Raw genomic sequence first — 16474 nt, 5'->3', positions numbered from 1 at the left:
CAGAGCCTGTGCTCCACAACGGGAGAGGCCACAACAGTGAGAGGCCCGGCCCGCGTACCGCAAAAAATAAATAAATAAATAAATTTTTTTAAAAAATAAATAAAATATGTAAATGCTTATAAAGCAAGATCACATGTACATGTTTTAAAAAATCACGCACAGAAGATAAACTGGAAAAAAGGTATGTGTTTGAGTGCATATATACATATATATGTATACACACACACACATACAATATATACTTGTACATACACAAAATGATATATGTATAAAGTTTGTCACTGTAGCATTATTTTTATAGCAAAAGATTAGGAAAAAAGCCAACTGTCTGTCAGCAGAGCTGATTTCAGAACAAATGTGTGATTAAATACACTATGACACATCCATTCAAATATGCAGTTCTTAAGAGAGAGACAGAGTAAGGAAGATCTATGAACTGACATGGGATGATCTCCAATAGACACTGTTGCATAAAAAACACAAGATTCAAACCCAGATGTATGTCACCATTTAGGGTTTAAAAAACAGAATATATACACATTTGCTAGTATTATTCATTACAACGGTTGCTTCTGGGAAGGGAAACTAGGTAGTTAGAGATGGAAGACAGACTTTTCACTTCCTGATTTTTGAATCATGAGAATCTATCATTTATTCAAAATAATTAAAACATATAATATGTGCATTTAAAAAAACAACAACAAAAACACCTAAAAGAAAACAAACCAAAATATAAGCAATGGTTGTCTCTAGAAATTGGAAGATGGGCTATTATTGCATCAACTTTTCCAGCTTTTACCTCCCATGTTTTATGAGCATAACTCAATTAAACTGAGCAGCATACTTAGTAAGCTACAAATAGCATTCTTTTAAGTCTTAGGTGAAAAATCCAATATTTTGTTTCTATAATTTAGCAAATAGATCAAATCCCTTTAAAACAGCAATTGTGAACCAAAATATTCCAACACATTGCCAGTAGCCAAAATAAATCTCTAACAAATTCAACACAACATTTAATACAATGAATTATAGGCAAACTATAACCTGCAGGTCTACCCTGGCCCACTGGCTGTTTTTCTGAGATCAGAAAGCTAGAACTGCTTTCTACATTTTAAGGGGTTATATTACAAAAAATAAAAATTTAACAACCCTCACAAACAGGTATATGTGACAGACACTCTTATGTGGTTCACAAAGTATAAAATATTTACTGTCAGGCCTTACACAGAAAATGTTTCCCAACCCCTGTATTAGAACATAAGAAAATAATCTGTATTGCTACCTATGTTCATTACAAGAGGATTTCAAACTACAGTTCCAATAAAATATTAACCATTTGCCTTTTGAGGTAAAGTAATATTTTTATCTTACTTTATTTTATTAAAATCTCTTAATGATTTACAAATTATAAAAAAATAATAAAAACTTAAGAATCAAAACAAAAAAAACTCCTACTGTGAGCTTAACTTACTTTTAGAATGGGTTTTTATATAATTTATTGCAACAAATCTTGCAAAGTGATACATCAGATGAATAAACTTAGGACCACCAGGAGAAAGAAATAGTGAACCAACAACTTGAGGGAAGCTACTTCCACATTCAGCCTATGGAAAAAAGAAACAAGATGATTTGAAGACCCTAACAACAACAACCTTTATATTTACATCACACTGTTTTGAAGCATAACAGGGTTTACCAGAATTATTCCATTTGAATCACAAGTTGAATTTTTGAATCCTTCTAAACTCTTGGTGGACTCAGTCACAAAAAGCAATTAAAATTTAAAGCCACAATTATTGATACTATTTGGGGACATAAGCTAAAATAATCTATGGTAAAAAAAAATTTTCTTTAAACAAAAACTGTGATATAAATTCCCAGGAACTCAAAAACCTATTTCTAATGCACTTAGCCAACAAAGCTGGCTTCCCAGAAATATAGAATCCCAACCAAAAACCACCAGAAAGTATTATCCTGATTAGTATTTCTTGCTTATACTGTTAGCATAAAAGCACTAAAAAGATTTCACCTCTAAAAAAATTAATGTACCTCAATAAAGCCTGAAAAAAAATTACCTCTTAAACGTTTGCACCTTTCAGAAAGAAAATACTTACAGAAATTTTTTTTAACCATTCACAGCAATGTTTTCGGAATTCAGTATCACTTTTTTGGTCAAATGGAGGCCAACAAAGTCTTTAAAACAAAAATAAAAATTAGAATTATGAATAAAAAAGCAAACTCAGCAAAACTTTAAAACATCAAAATTATCTCCTATACTAGAAATATTAATGCTAAATCAAGGCTAACATTCATAAATTTCAACTAAAGAGAAACACCAACCTGTAAGAAATTAGGTCTTTTTCTTTATGAATATCTATAGAGTTGAATTCAGTTTAGTGCAAATTACCAATGAATATGTAAGTTAAATATAGGGAGAATCACTATTAAAATTACTGAAAATCAGCTAAAGAAGACAACACTCTCAATGAATTCACTGGACTAATGCATAAAGATGGTATAAATAAATTAGGATAATAATTAATGCCTGGGGAAAAAGAGAAAAACACATGGTTACACATGAAAAGCACAGAAAGAATGGCATAAGAGATCATGACCCCTAGAGATAACCTATATTACAGTGAGGGGTGCTACTGTTTTGTGGACAAACAAGATATGAAATTATTAAAAATTCAGTTTTAGTCAAAAATAATGAACTTTAAAATTTGCCTATTGCTTTCTCCTTATAATGTTTTGTCTAAATTTTTATTATGAGGCAATTATTTGATTAGGGCCCCATTTTTTTTTGTATTTCTATAGCATAACTTACATGCTATATTCATAGAAAAAAATTAAGTATGCAAAGAAAAAAAGACTAAAAAGCTGGAATGTCAACAGTGATATTCTCTAGTTGGGTTTAGGAATAATTTTTACTTCCTTCTTTAACGTTTCCTGTATTTGCTGAACTGGTTAAAGTAAGCTGTATTTTGTTTATAATCTAGAAAAAAAATCAAAAAATCTATTTTTATTTGAGCAGAGGAAGCCCTATACCTTAATGATAGGGATTTCGAAAATATGTTTCAAATACACTTGTTCTCCTGGTCACTCATAACTTTAACTGAAGGCAAAATATTAAAAATAAATTATCACAAATAAAAACAATGCCCTAAACAATGGACTTACTATATAAGAGGATGAGGGCACAATATAAATATTAAAACAAATTTGAACACTTTTTCTTATAGATGAAACCCAAATCACATGCAAAATAACTTAGAACCAAGGCTAGTGAATATTCACATTTTTATATTTTTATTTTAATTTACAATAATTTTACAAAAAAAAAATCACTCAGATTTATAAAGGTTAAGTACTAAATTTGTAAGACTCAAGCCTAATTTTTATAACATCCATTCAAAATAATAGTTGAAGTCCAAAGTTGAAATTCTGGCTTATATAAAGTCTTAATCCCTTTTTAAATCCCCTACAAAAAGAAAATGAAATAACTTTTACTCACTTGAAAACTTCTTTAGTGAGAGACTGGTCAAGCGTTTGAAACAAAAAATAAGAAACTATCTGAAAGGCATCACGGTTCAACTTGTCAAACATGTTCCTAATGGTTTAAAAAGAAATAGAAGTAGGAAAAAAAAAAAGAAAAAAGAAAAAGGTTAATAAAACTAAGCATCATCAAAAGCTGTTTAAGAGTCTGGCCTATTAATATTTTTCATTCTGTTCAAGAGGTCAAGGCAAATTAATTTTTCTAATTCATGTATATATTTATAAACAATTAAACACATACAAGTTTTTGTTTTCATTCTGAAAATGTAGATCGATTAGAAGAAAACTAGAAGAATTGGCTTTACTGCAATGAAAACATTCTACAAAAAGAAAAGGAAAGACTAATTAGGTAGAGAGAAAACCATGGTCTAACATATGGTGAAAATGATGATACCCACCAACATTTTCTGACAATAAAAACAGCTAAATATTTATTGAGTTTATTATTTATCAGATATTATTTTAATTAAGCCTTTTACAAGCAGCAACTCATCTAATCTTCACTGCAATCATATGAAGTTAATAGCTGTGCTTGCAGCTTTAACATGAAGTATTTTATCTAATCCCAACAACATTAGAAAGCAGTTTGATTATCTGCATAATACAGATGACATGACAAATAGATCTGAGTACTCCCGTGAACACATAAAGCTATTTTCCTGAAATAAGCTTTGAGTTGGAAAAAAGAGTTAACATTAAAATTCCCATGCTTATCCTTTTGTCAAACAACTCTTTTATCCTTGGAATGTTTCTATTCCTCAACAAATACAAATGAAGTTCCTACCTCCTTATCATCTCTCAAACCTGCTATTTTTTTCATAGAGTATCCTGTTCTCTTCAACACTTCTAATTTTTAAAAAGATATTTGTTAAAGGTTTGCTCACCCACTGGACTGAAATTTTATAAGGGAAAAGTTCACGTTTGCTCTGTTCACCACTGTATACCCAGGTCCAATACTGTGTTCAATTAATATCTGTTGAATAAACAAATGAATGGGGGGCTGAGAGTGCCTTCTGCTTTGCTTCGGGCAACTGAAGGCCTAGTAGAGCCTGGGCTGATTCCATGGAGGGGGCTGCTTATGACCTTAAGGGTCGGTGTGCTAGAGAGAACTGCAAGTACCTTCACCCTCCTCCACATTTAAAAATGCAGCTGGAAATTAATGGACGGAACAATCTGATTCAACAAAAGACTGCTGCAGCCATGTTCACCCAGCAGATGCAGTTTATGCTCCAAAATGCTCAAATGTCATCACTTACGTCTTTTCCTGTGACTCCATCCCTGGAAGCTAATCCTGCCATGGCTTTCAATCCCTACTTACCTCATCCTGGGATGGGCCTGGTCCCTGCCAAACTTTTACCAAATGTACCTGTGCTGATTTCTGGAAACCCAGCTCTCCCAATGCCAGGAGCTGCTGGTCCAAAACCGATGCATTCAGATAAACTGGAGGTATTTGTTCAGAAATATATAAATCTCTATAGGGCAGATATTAACCTTATGCATAAACATTCTTAGAACCCAATGTTTTAAATGCTTTAAATAAGTACATCTGAATTTTAAGCTTATGGAATATAACCTCAGAAAAATGTTAGACAATTTACTACTGCAATTTTACCCTGTTATGAAGTGCACAGTTGTACAGTAGGTCTAACAATGTCTTAGTGTACCCAGCCACAGACTCTGCATCTCCTTTGCTATGGCACAGAAAGTCTGGTGGGAATGCTCCTTTTAGCCAGCCTCCAGCTTTGCAGAGTGGGATTACTGTGTTCGTTGATGAGTCTCTACTTTCTAGAATAATCAAAAAGTCAGCTCTATTGGCAGCCCCTTAAATGCCTTGTCATGTATTGAACTGGAATCTGTACATGTCCTTTAGTCATGGTCCACAAGTCTGCTTGTAAAAAGCACATTGCGGGACTTCCCTGGTGGCACAGTGGTTAAGAATCCGCCTGCCAATGCAGGGGACATGGGTTCGAGCCCTGGTCCAGGAAGATCCCACATGCCGCAGAGCAACTAAGCCCGTGCATCACAACTACTGAGCCTGCGCTCTAGAGCCCACGAGCCACAGCTACTGAGCCCGTGTGCCACAACTACTGAAGCCCGCGTGCCTAGAGCCCAGGCTCTGCAACGAGAGGTCGCTGCAATGAGATACCCGCACACCACAACTAGAGAAAGCCTGCACACAGCAACAAAGACCCAACGCAGCCAAAATAAATAAATAAATAAACAAACACACACAATGATGTGTGATAAAGACACATCTTGGACCCTAACAAAATAACCCCCTCTTGCAAACTTAGCTAATTACACTTCAGGCTGTGTGTCAGGTGGAGGATTAAAAACTGGTTTTCAGCAATACTTGCATTTCAATGTAAGGAAAGCAGACAAAGTTTTCCTTTGGGAAAACTGGATTTTTTTTTCTTCCTTGGAATAGAAACTTTGTTTAGGCTTATATCTCATAGTGAATATGGCTCGACATTATCCTTCAGCTTTCAAAATTTTTCCTAAATAGATGACAAAAGAATGTATATGTTGCTCTTACACATTCACTGGCAAAATAAATAAAAGCGAATCACCTTCCAAGCAAAAAAAAAAACCTACAAATGAATGAATCACCTTTCCTTTCCATTCCCACTGACTCCTTAGTTTACGTCTACCTAACTGCAAAGCCCTGATTCCCCCTCTAATCCATTCTCTGTAATGCAACCAGAATGATTTTTCCAAAATGCAAATCTTTTGGGCAGATGCCTAGGAATGGAATTGCTGGATCATATGTTAAATGTACATTTAACTTTATAAGAAAAGTGGCTACACAATTACATGCTCACAGAAACTAGAAACACATACAACTGCACACCAAAAAGAATGAATTCTAACATATGTAAACATAAGTGAATCAAAAAAATGTTTTAATTTTGAAGTAAATTTGATGCCACATTCTTGCTTAAAGCATTTTAAAGGGGACATCTGTTTTAGTATATCCCTCCCACTAACCAACTGAGACAACTCTAAAGACATGGGAGGGGGGCAGTGAATCTATAACAATGTTTAAAAAAAAAACTATCATCACTGAACCAGAACTTGGCAGATTTTATTTAATTTTCAAAGGCAGAAAGAAGACTGCAATTGAATAAGCCATAGCAGAGAAAACTAAGATTGCCAAAACAATAGAGAGGATGCAGTGGCAACGGGAACCATCCTCAGTGGAGGCCTGGGAGAAGCTTTAAGTTTTTCTGCCATATGGTGGGGCATCAAATCATGTGAGATAGGTGGCACATTTATTAATATATAATCATAACCTGAAAAATGCTACCCACTGGTTGTCAATTTTTAGACTAGACTTCTAGACAAAACCTTTCTACATATAAATAGTAGTAACTTCCAAACAGTTACCAAACAAAACTTAATTACAGCTCTAAACCTTGACAGTAAAACAGTTCTAACACAGCTGAAAAAAGTCAAGAGGGAGAAGGCAGAGGGTAGGTAAGTGTAGGTGCGCTAATTATCGTATAAATAGCAGCCTTCACTGTGAAATTACATCGTGGGGAATCCAGAGATACTTTTGAGATTGATACACCAAGAAACAGAGGTCTAAGCACATCATTTAAATACTGCCACAAGAAAAACGGAAATAACGTAATTACAAAAGTCAAGAAGGTTGAGAACAGGAGATAGTCTATGTATCCCAAATTTTCCTTGGCCTATAGTGGCCAAGATAATAGAGACTGTCTAAAGTTGATAAGTTAAGACATAGAAATATAAACAAAGCATTAAGTTTTTTGTTTTTTTCCGGTACGCGGGCCTCTCACTGTTGTGGCCTCTCCCGTTGCGGAGCACAGGCTCCGGACGCGCAGGCTCAGCGGCCGTGGCTCACGGGCCCAGCCGCTCCGCGGCATGTGGGATCTTCCCGGACCGGACCGGGGCACGAACCCACATCCCCTGCATCGGCAGGCGGACTCTCAACCACTGCGCCACCAGGGAAGCCCAAGCATTAAGTTTTATGATGAGATCTGTAACATCTGTAGCAAAGCAGGAAGGGGCTTTTTTTCACTTTTCATCTTAATACCACTCTCTACTAGTTTTTTGCTAACTGTGGCAGCCTTCAGCCTGCTATTTCAGTTAGTGAAAATTATAAACTAAAGATCAACTACCTTGAAAGTCTCCCTCGAGTCCTAAAGGCGTTTGCACCTAACGGAAGGCGTTCCCAAGTCCCTCCGTTACCAAACCGCCACCTCTCCCTCGACTTCACAGAACACCCAGCTTCACTACCAAAGCAGGAATAAGCCGCCCCTTCAGTTTCGCCCCAACTGCAGACTCTACTCCCCTACAAGGCGCTCCCGGCAAGGTCCCGTAACAGACAGTCTCCTGCCACCAGGCTGGCTGCCACTGGAAGCAGGAACTCTGCAGCCAGTGCCGGGCCCCAGTAACCGACTACTTAATTCATCAACCTACGAGGTCCGCAACAAGGCGGGTCACGCCAGCACGGCCAGGCTCAGACTCCCCCGCCCCGTCGGCCCCGGCCTCCTTACACTCCGAGGTGCGTGTGCGACACGATCTTTCCACCGGCTACGGTCGCCGAGCCCGGCTCGAAGCCGAGCGCCTGCAGATACATCCAGAGATGCTCCTTCTCGAAAGAAGGGACCCAGGCCGAACTCATCTTCGCAGTAGGCAGGGCCCAGCAAAGGAAGAAAGCGCAGGCTCCAACGACTGCGAGGGCCCCTCAGGCTTTTTCCCTACGGGCAGCCTGAGATGGCGGCGGCCCCTCCATTGCCACCGCCTGATCCTCTCTCGTCCGGAACCATTTCGCCTCAAATGGCCTCAAATGCCTCAAATGGCCTGAGACTCTAAAGTTTCAGGGAAACAGAGCCTCTACCGGTTGTACGGCACAGCGGCCTAAGCGAGGTCACCACAAAAGAAGCGTCCCGCGCCTCCAAAAGAACGGTTTGCGCCGGCGCTGCCCGGCTTCCGGAGGAGGAGGCGCTTCTTTAGAGGACCGTCTCCCGCCATGCAATGCACCCTGGCCTCGGTCTTTTCCGGTTAAGACCAGCCGAGAGCATACAAGACCCACAAGGCATTGCGGGGCTGGCGAAGTTCCTCGTGATTGCGGGGTTTTGCTGGCGTCTTGCGGCTTTGCGTTTTCTGATCATTTTTCCATTATTCACAGGTGATTGCAAAATGTTGAAATTCTCATTTGTCATTTGTTATGGGCTGAATGTTTGTGTCCCCCCCGCCAAATTCATATGTTGAAACCCTATTGCTCAATGTGATGGTATTAGAAGGTTGGGTCTTTGGGAGGTAATTAGGATTAGATGCAGTCATAAGGGTGAAGCCCTCATGCATAGAACTATAAGAGTCACAAGAGGGTTTGCTTCCTCTCTCTGCTCTTTTCACCATGTGATGATACAAAGAGAAGTCAACTCTCTGCCACCCAGAAGGGGGCCCTCACCAAAACCTGACTCTGCCGGCACCCTGATCTCAGACTTCCAGCCTCCAGAACTGTGAGAAATAAATGTCTGTTGTTTAAACCACTCAGTCTAAGGTAATTGGTTATAGCAGTCCTAACTGACTAAGATATCATGTCTTTTTCATTTGTCAGAAGGAATACTTTTATGAGAGAGATTTTCCCTCATTTACTATTTGTTTACCTAGTGATGAAGACATAAAGAAGGATAAATTCTTTTTTAATTTTTTTTGCCACACCATGTGCGGCTTGCAGGATCCTAGTTCCTGGAACCTGCACCCCCTGCAGTGGAAGTACAGAGTCCTAACCACTGGACCGCCAGGGAATTCCCAAAAAGGATAAATTCTTGATTCTTTCATTTTATTTTTTTGTAAACTGTACCTCCAGCCCTAATCTTTTACTTTTTTTATATTTGTTTATTTATTTATTTATTTGGTTGCATCAGGTCTTAGTTGCAGCAGGTGGACTCCTTAGTTGCAGCTCGAGGGCCCCTTAGTTGTGGCATGCGAACCCTTAGTTGCAGCATGCAAACTCTTAGTTGTGGCATGCATGTGGGATCTAGTTCCTGGACCAAGGAATGAACACGGGCCCCCTGCATTGGGAGTGCGGAGTCTTAACCACTGCACCACCAGGGAAGTCCCGATTCTTTCATTTTATTTACCAGTTTTCAAGATAATAATTGGTTTGTTATCATCCCCTGAAAGTGACCAATTAGGTTGCTTATATAGATAGATAGATAGAGATATATTTAGATTTTGATGGGGTTCATATTTGATGGGGTTCAATCTATTGCAATTATTATCCTTATTGAAGTTCAGATTGTCCCATCTTTAGTTAATTGGAACCTCTTCCAATTAATGGAACCAATTAATGGAACCTCTCCCAATAAATCAGCTTCTTTTCTACCTGAAATAGCAAGAAGTTCAAGGCTCATTTTGTACATTTCCTGCCTCACACCTGGAATCAGCCATTTCTCCAAGAAGCACTGATTTCTTTTAGTGGGAAAAGGTATTACAATTCCTCTTTCTGACAAATGAAAAAGAATTACAATCTGGACACTGGGGGTGCTCCTCAATACTGGTTTGGCCATTGTTTCTACAATTTATTTAACTAATACTTATTTAATGTTGTTCTGTGCCAGGCATTGCTCTAAGATTTTATAAATGTTTATTCTTCATAACAAACCTACTATTATCCTTATTTTACAGATGAGGAAATTGAGGTACAGAGAAACTAAGTTATTTGTTTAAAGTAACATAACTAGAAAGTAGAAGAGCCAAGATTGGAATCCAGAGTCTGAGCCTTTACCCATCATGATATGCTTCCTCCCAAGTGACCTGTTTTTTAGTCATATGCCTACCCCCTAGGCCAGGGGAAAGCAAAAAGACCTTGACTAGCAGATGCACTGAGACCACACCCCCAAAAAAACCCATAAAGGTGCTGTTACCAAAAGAAACAGGAATGAATCCTGGGAGGAAAAAAGAAGTCCACTATATCAGTGTTTAAAAAAAACACTCTGATTCAAGATTATAAGCCCATTTTTATTATAGGCATTTCAAAGATTAAACTTTGAAGAATTATATAAAATAATATATGATGCAGAACGAGACTCTTTTACAGAAGTTTGGGTCAATCAGAGTTTCATTACAATTAAGACCAAGTAGCCAAGAAAGAGATTAACTCCCAATAGATTAATCCCCAAAGCCACAGGAATAAACACATGAGCAAACATGAAATTTAATGTGACACAAACTGTGTATTCAGCAAAAGGAGATTTTTCTTATTAGTTATTCAACATTTTGCCCTAAGAAGGCTGAGGGCCATTGGCATGTGAATGACTTGGTCCATCCTCCTCTTCCAAAGCTATAATATCTGGAATTTCATCAGCCTCAGATGTCAAGTCTGTGACACTGAAATCTAGTACCTGTAAAAGAAGAATCTTGGATATTAAAACAAACACTAATGAAGTGAGTTGTCAAGTCCAGGTGAGCTCTTAGAAACATAAATTACTGCATGTGCATGAACCTTACTTTGTCCATAACTATGCTGTCTTCGATATGTTTATAGTCTTATTTCCACAATTCACTAATATTATAAAAGCACTAAGGAAACTTCTCTTTAAAAGGAAACCAACTAGTGGTAGAACAAATTAAATGAAAGCTTTTGAAACTACAAGCTATAAAGCATTTCTGGTTATTCATCTGTCTATTTATCTATTATTCTCTTAAAACCAATAATACTCCTCTTTTCCATAAGTTTGATTTTCCATCCTATAAACCCTTTGGGAAGTGTCTAGGAACTAAGGAAGCAAAAAGGTCTTTGAATAGTTGAAAGAGCCATCACAAAGCCCTAGCTCTTCTCTGCATAGGAAAGGCTTTTAGGGATAAGAAGTTCTATTAACCGTTACTTTGCATACCATTTTGATAAGCCAAGTAATATTTCTTAACCAACAGAAGATTAGAAGCAGAAAATTAGTAAGGTATAACAAGTTACTGAAGGCTAAATCTTGATAGCAGAGGAAAAAATTAGCTGATTACCTGACAGAGGCAAAAAAACTAACAGTAACAACAACAAAAAATATCCATCGAAAAATAGAAGGGAAAATGAGGAATTATTGTCTAATGGGTTTATGCTTGGGATGATAATAAAGTTCTGGAAATGGATAGTGGTGATGGCTGCACAACACTACAAATGTACGCTTGAGAATATGGCTAAAATGGTACCCTTGATGGTATGTACATTTGACCACAATTTTTAAAAACAGTTAAAAAACAAAACAAAACAAAACACGAAGCGAGAATCTTGCTTTTTCTTGGGCCCCTTACCTGGCTGTTTGTGGCCGTTATTGCACTTTTCCGTAAGAACTCAGGAGCTCAGAGGACTGTTTGGTCTGAGGTAAACACTTCCACTATTTATTCCTGAGCTTTCTATTTGGGGAGATCAACCTACATTCTAGATCTTCATGAATGTTCGCTTTTCAAAGATTATACCCAATCTGACATCCACAAAAGCCAACACTGCTTATATAAATTGATTCAGGGCATTACCCAGGCAAGTCAACTATTGCAATTTTAGCCTTTTTAAGTTAAAAGATGTACCTTGCTTAGCTCTCTGTTCGGATCTATTTCTATTAAATGTATATTTTAACATCCATTATCACTCTGTTTTTAATAAATGTAAAATAGAACAGGAAGCTATAACACAAGAAGATAGAGAGAGAGGGATTTTCTGGACCCCAAATAACGAAGCAATCAGCAGTTCTCTCCTATCAGTGGCTAGATTGCTAGAATGGAAAAAATAAGCTCTTTGACATCAGTAAGACATTGGACTAAATCCCCACTCTTCTACTTACCTCTTTTCAACCTCAGTTTCCTCACCTGTCAAGTGAGGAAAATACCAAATTGACTGCATTGCAAATGAGGAGTAAAGATAGTATACGCCTAGCTTGTAAAAGGTGCTCAATAAATTTCATTCTCTTCAGTTTCTTAAATACCACCCTCTTACACACACAAACCTCCAAAGTCGCCTATAGATCAGGTAACTACTGGCCTACAGTAGAGTTCTTTGCAGAAGATTGGAGATTCCACACTTAGGATTTAGGAAAAAAGCCTCACCAACCATCAAAAAAAGTAGCTCTAGTCCTTGAGATGATTTAGGAGAGCCATATGGATAATTCATCTTCCATATATCCAGAATGAATCAGAGTATATAATTTTCATTATTCAGGACCATCACCAAAACCTATTTGGGGGGCTGGGAAGGAAATAGGGGAGGGTGGAGCAGCTAAGAAGTAGCCACAGTCTATCAAGTTTCCATGGCGAGTTTAATTTAAAATGTAGTGGTTGTGCCTGACCATCTCCATAGGGTTTTTAGAAATGTGGCACAAGAGAAATCACTTCACAGATTTATAAGATAAATTCCTTTTCCATTGACATAAACAACAATAGTTTGGACCATCAAAGAAAGAGTGTAAGGAGTCTCTTGCTGAGAATGCCCATCAGGCATTCTGAGGCCAAACTCAGAATCACATGCTTGCTGAAATAACCATAGTCCCTCCCTGCAAGGACACTCTTTTCAAGAAAACCAAGTGACCATGCCAGGGTTCCAGGGAGTTGCATAATTTTTGCAGGTTGTTCACCATACAACCATAAGGGGGCACCACTCATTCATAAACTTCACTGATTCCTGTATTTATTATGACAATTTTCCAGAAGGTGGCACTACAAGTGTTGAGGATAAGGTGCCATTTTCTAATTTGCATAAAACTCCCAGAAGAAAACATAGGCAATACACACTCCTTGACATTAGTCTCAGTAATATATATATTTTTTTATCTGTCTCCTCAGGCAAGGACAACAAAAGCAAAAATAAACAAATGGGACTAAATCAAACTAAAAAGCTTCTGCACAGTGAAGGAAACCTTCAACAAAATGAAAAGGCAACCTGCTGAATGGGAGAAGATACTTACAAATGATATGTCCCATAAGGGGTTAATATCCAAAATACAGGAAAAACTCAGACAGTAACTCAATATCAAAAAGCCAAAAATCCAATTAAGAAATGGGCAGAGGCCCTGAATTGGCATTTTCCCAAAGACATACAGATGGCCAACAGGTATAGGAAAAAGTGCTCAACATCATTAACCATCAGAGAAATGCAAATCAAAACCACAATGAGAGAGCTTCCCTGCTGGCGCAGTGGTTAAGAATCTGCCTGTCAATGCAGGGGACATGGCTTCGAGCCCTGGTCTGGGAAGATACCACATGCCGCAGAGCAACTAAGCCCGTGCGCCACAACTACTGAGCCTGTGCTCTAGAGCCCATGAGCCACAACTACTGAGCCAGCATGCCACAACTACTGAAGCCCGCACGCCTGGAGCCTGTGCTCTGCAACAAGAGAAGCCACCACAATGAGAAGCCTGCGCACCGCAAGGGGAAGAGTAGCCCCTGCTCGCTGCAATTAGAGAAAGCCTGCTGGCAGCAACGAAGGCCCAGTGCAGCCAAAAATAAAATAAATTAAAAAGAAATAAATTTATTAAAAAGAAAAACCACAATGAGGTATCACTTCACACCTGTCAGAATAGTTATCATCAAAAAGACAAAAAATAACAAGTGTTGGCAAAGATGTGAAGAAAAGGGACCCCTCATGCCCTGTTGAAGAGAATGTAAACTGGTGCAGCCACTATGGAAAACAGTATGGAGATTACTCAAAAAATTAACAATTAGGGACTCTCCTCATGGTCCAGTGGTTAAGACTCCTTGCTCCCAATGCAGGGGCCTGGGTTCGATCCCTAGTCAGGGAACTAGATCCTACATGCCACAACTAAAAAGATCCCACATGCTGCAAGGAAGATCCCGCCTGCCGCAACTAAGACCCAACGTGGCCAAATAAATAAATTTTTTTTTTTAATTAACAATTGAACTACCATACATCCTGAAATTCCACCTCTGGGTATTTATCTGAATAAAATGAAAATATATATGCATCCCAATGTTCATAGCAGCATTATTTACAATAGCCAAGATATGGAAGCGACCTAAGTGCCCATCAACAGATGAATGGATAGACACACACACACACACAATGGAATATTAGCCATAAAAAAAAAGTATGAAATCTTGCCATCTGCAACAACATGGATGGACCTGGAGGGTATTATGCTAAGTGAAGTAAGTCAGACAGAGAAAGACAAATACTGCATGATATCACTTATATGTAGAATCTATAAAATAAATGAACAAATGTAACAAAACAGAAACAGATAAAGAGAACAAACCAGTGGTTGCCAGAGGGGAGAGGGATGAAGGGGATTAAGAGGTACAAACTAGCAGTTATAAAATAAATAAGTCACAGGGATATAATGTACATCACAGGGAATATAGTCAATGCTTTATAATAACTTTGTATGGTGTGTAATGTACAAAAACTTCGAATCACTATGTTGTACACCTGAAACTAATATTGTAAACTATACTTCAATACAAAATTTTTAAAATTAAGGTAAATTAGAGTAGGTCTTTCTAAAATGACATTTTATGGAGTCTACACCAAGGGTCTTGTTAAATTTTGTTTTTATTATTATTTTTTGGGGGCCACATTGCGTGGCTTGTGGGATCTTAGCTCCCTGACCAGGCTCAGCAGTGAAAGTGCAGAGTCCTAACCACTGGACCACCAGGGAATTCCCAAGGGTCTTGTTAACTAAAGTAAATTAAGAGTAGCTCTTTTTTTTAAATTTATTAATTAATTTATTTATTTTGGTTGCGTCAGGTCTTAGTTGTGGCAGGCGGGCTCCTTAGTTGCAGCACGTGGGCTCCTTAGTTGCAGCATGTGGGATCCTTAGTTGTGGCATGCAAGTTGCACCATGCATGTGGGATCTAGTTCCCTGGCCAGGGATCAAACCCAGGCCCCCTGCCTTGGGAGTGCAGAGTCTTAACCACTGTGCCACCAGGGAAGTCGTGCAGCTCTTTTTAAAGTAAGACATTTTATGGAGCCCACACCAGATTTCTTGTTTGGAAAGAGTAGGACTGTTGGTAACCCTAGCCCTATCTTTGTTTCAGATTAAAATCATTTGTTTCCTGTTTCCTTCATTTCTGAAAGTATGATCGTTGGACCACCTGCATTAGAATCACCTAGGATGTCTTTTTTATTTTTTTTTTTTAAGCGATGCTTTTTTAAAGTGCAGATGCCTGGTACTACCTCCAGACCTACTAACCAGATTCTGTAGGGGTGGAACCCAGGAATCTGCATTTCATCAGTGTCCCCAGTTGATAATCCCTGGCATAGATAAGGAGGGAAGAGGAATGCTCACTGACAGACAGCATGGTTTTATCCATGCTGAGAGCTCACTAGGGCCATTTCATACAAGGGAGTCAGTCTGATAGATACATTAGCTACCTCCTTACTGAGTTGTCCTGTGCTCTAACCTGAGTAGACAACGAAAAGGGAAAAGTGCTTGATTCGTACTATTCAACATCTACTCCTATTAATGCTAAGTTATAATTTAACTGGTTGGCTAGAAAAAAATAAAGAAAAAAAATGGTCGGCTAGAATCAAAAAGTCAGATAACAGGTGTAGGCGAGGATATGGAGAAATCAAAACCCTCATGTACTACTGGTGGGAAAGTAAGATGGTGCAGCCACTTCGGAAAACAGTCTGGCAGTTCCTCAAACGATTAAACATAGAGTGACCATATGACCCACTAGTAATTCTACTCCTAGGTATATACCCAAGAGAAATGAAAAGATAATTTACATGGTAACCATTTCTTCATCACTGACATTTACACAAAAGCACCATTTAAACTATTCATTACTCTTGTAAAATATCAATTAACAACACTATCTACTACCTTCCTCACTTTCTTAAATTCTAGAAAACATTTTTTTCAGTGTTAGCCAAAAAACATAGATATTATGATATGGCTCTCATATCGTTAATATGGCTCTCTCAAACAGCACTTTCATA

General features: G+C 38.2%; 1 protein-coding gene and 1 long non-coding RNA gene across 3 annotated transcripts in view; one reads left to right on the top strand and one right to left on the bottom strand.

Moving 5' to 3' along the window:
• HAUS6 (HAUS augmin like complex subunit 6) overlaps positions 1-8211 on the bottom strand; it is a 43532-nt gene extending 35321 nt beyond the window's left edge. For both annotated transcript variants that reach the window (XM_019934878.3, XM_019934879.3), the window contains exons 1-4: positions 8079-8211; positions 3515-3610; positions 2115-2193; positions 1472-1604 (exon numbers count right to left, since the gene is read on the bottom strand). In XM_019934878.3, the coding sequence (XP_019790437.2) occupies positions 1472-1604; positions 2115-2193; positions 3515-3610; positions 8079-8206 (436 nt within the window). In that variant the 5' untranslated portion in view covers positions 8207-8211. The remainder of the gene's footprint in view (positions 1-1471; positions 1605-2114; positions 2194-3514; positions 3611-8078) is intronic.
• Positions 8212-8571: 360 nt separating this feature from the next.
• Positions 8572-14495, top strand: LOC117312621 (uncharacterized). The gene is made up of 3 exons (XR_004527000.2): positions 8572-8713; positions 8958-9088; positions 13357-14495. It is a non-coding gene; the product is annotated as an uncharacterized lncRNA (long non-coding RNA).
• Positions 14496-16474: the final 1979 nt, after the last annotated feature.

This window comes from Tursiops truncatus, chromosome 6 (assembly GCF_011762595.2).
Source record: "Tursiops truncatus isolate mTurTru1 chromosome 6, mTurTru1.mat.Y, whole genome shotgun sequence".
NCBI classification, from domain to species: domain Eukaryota; kingdom Metazoa; phylum Chordata; class Mammalia; order Artiodactyla; family Delphinidae; genus Tursiops; species Tursiops truncatus.
This window is presented reverse-complemented; position numbering and strand designations above follow the sequence as displayed.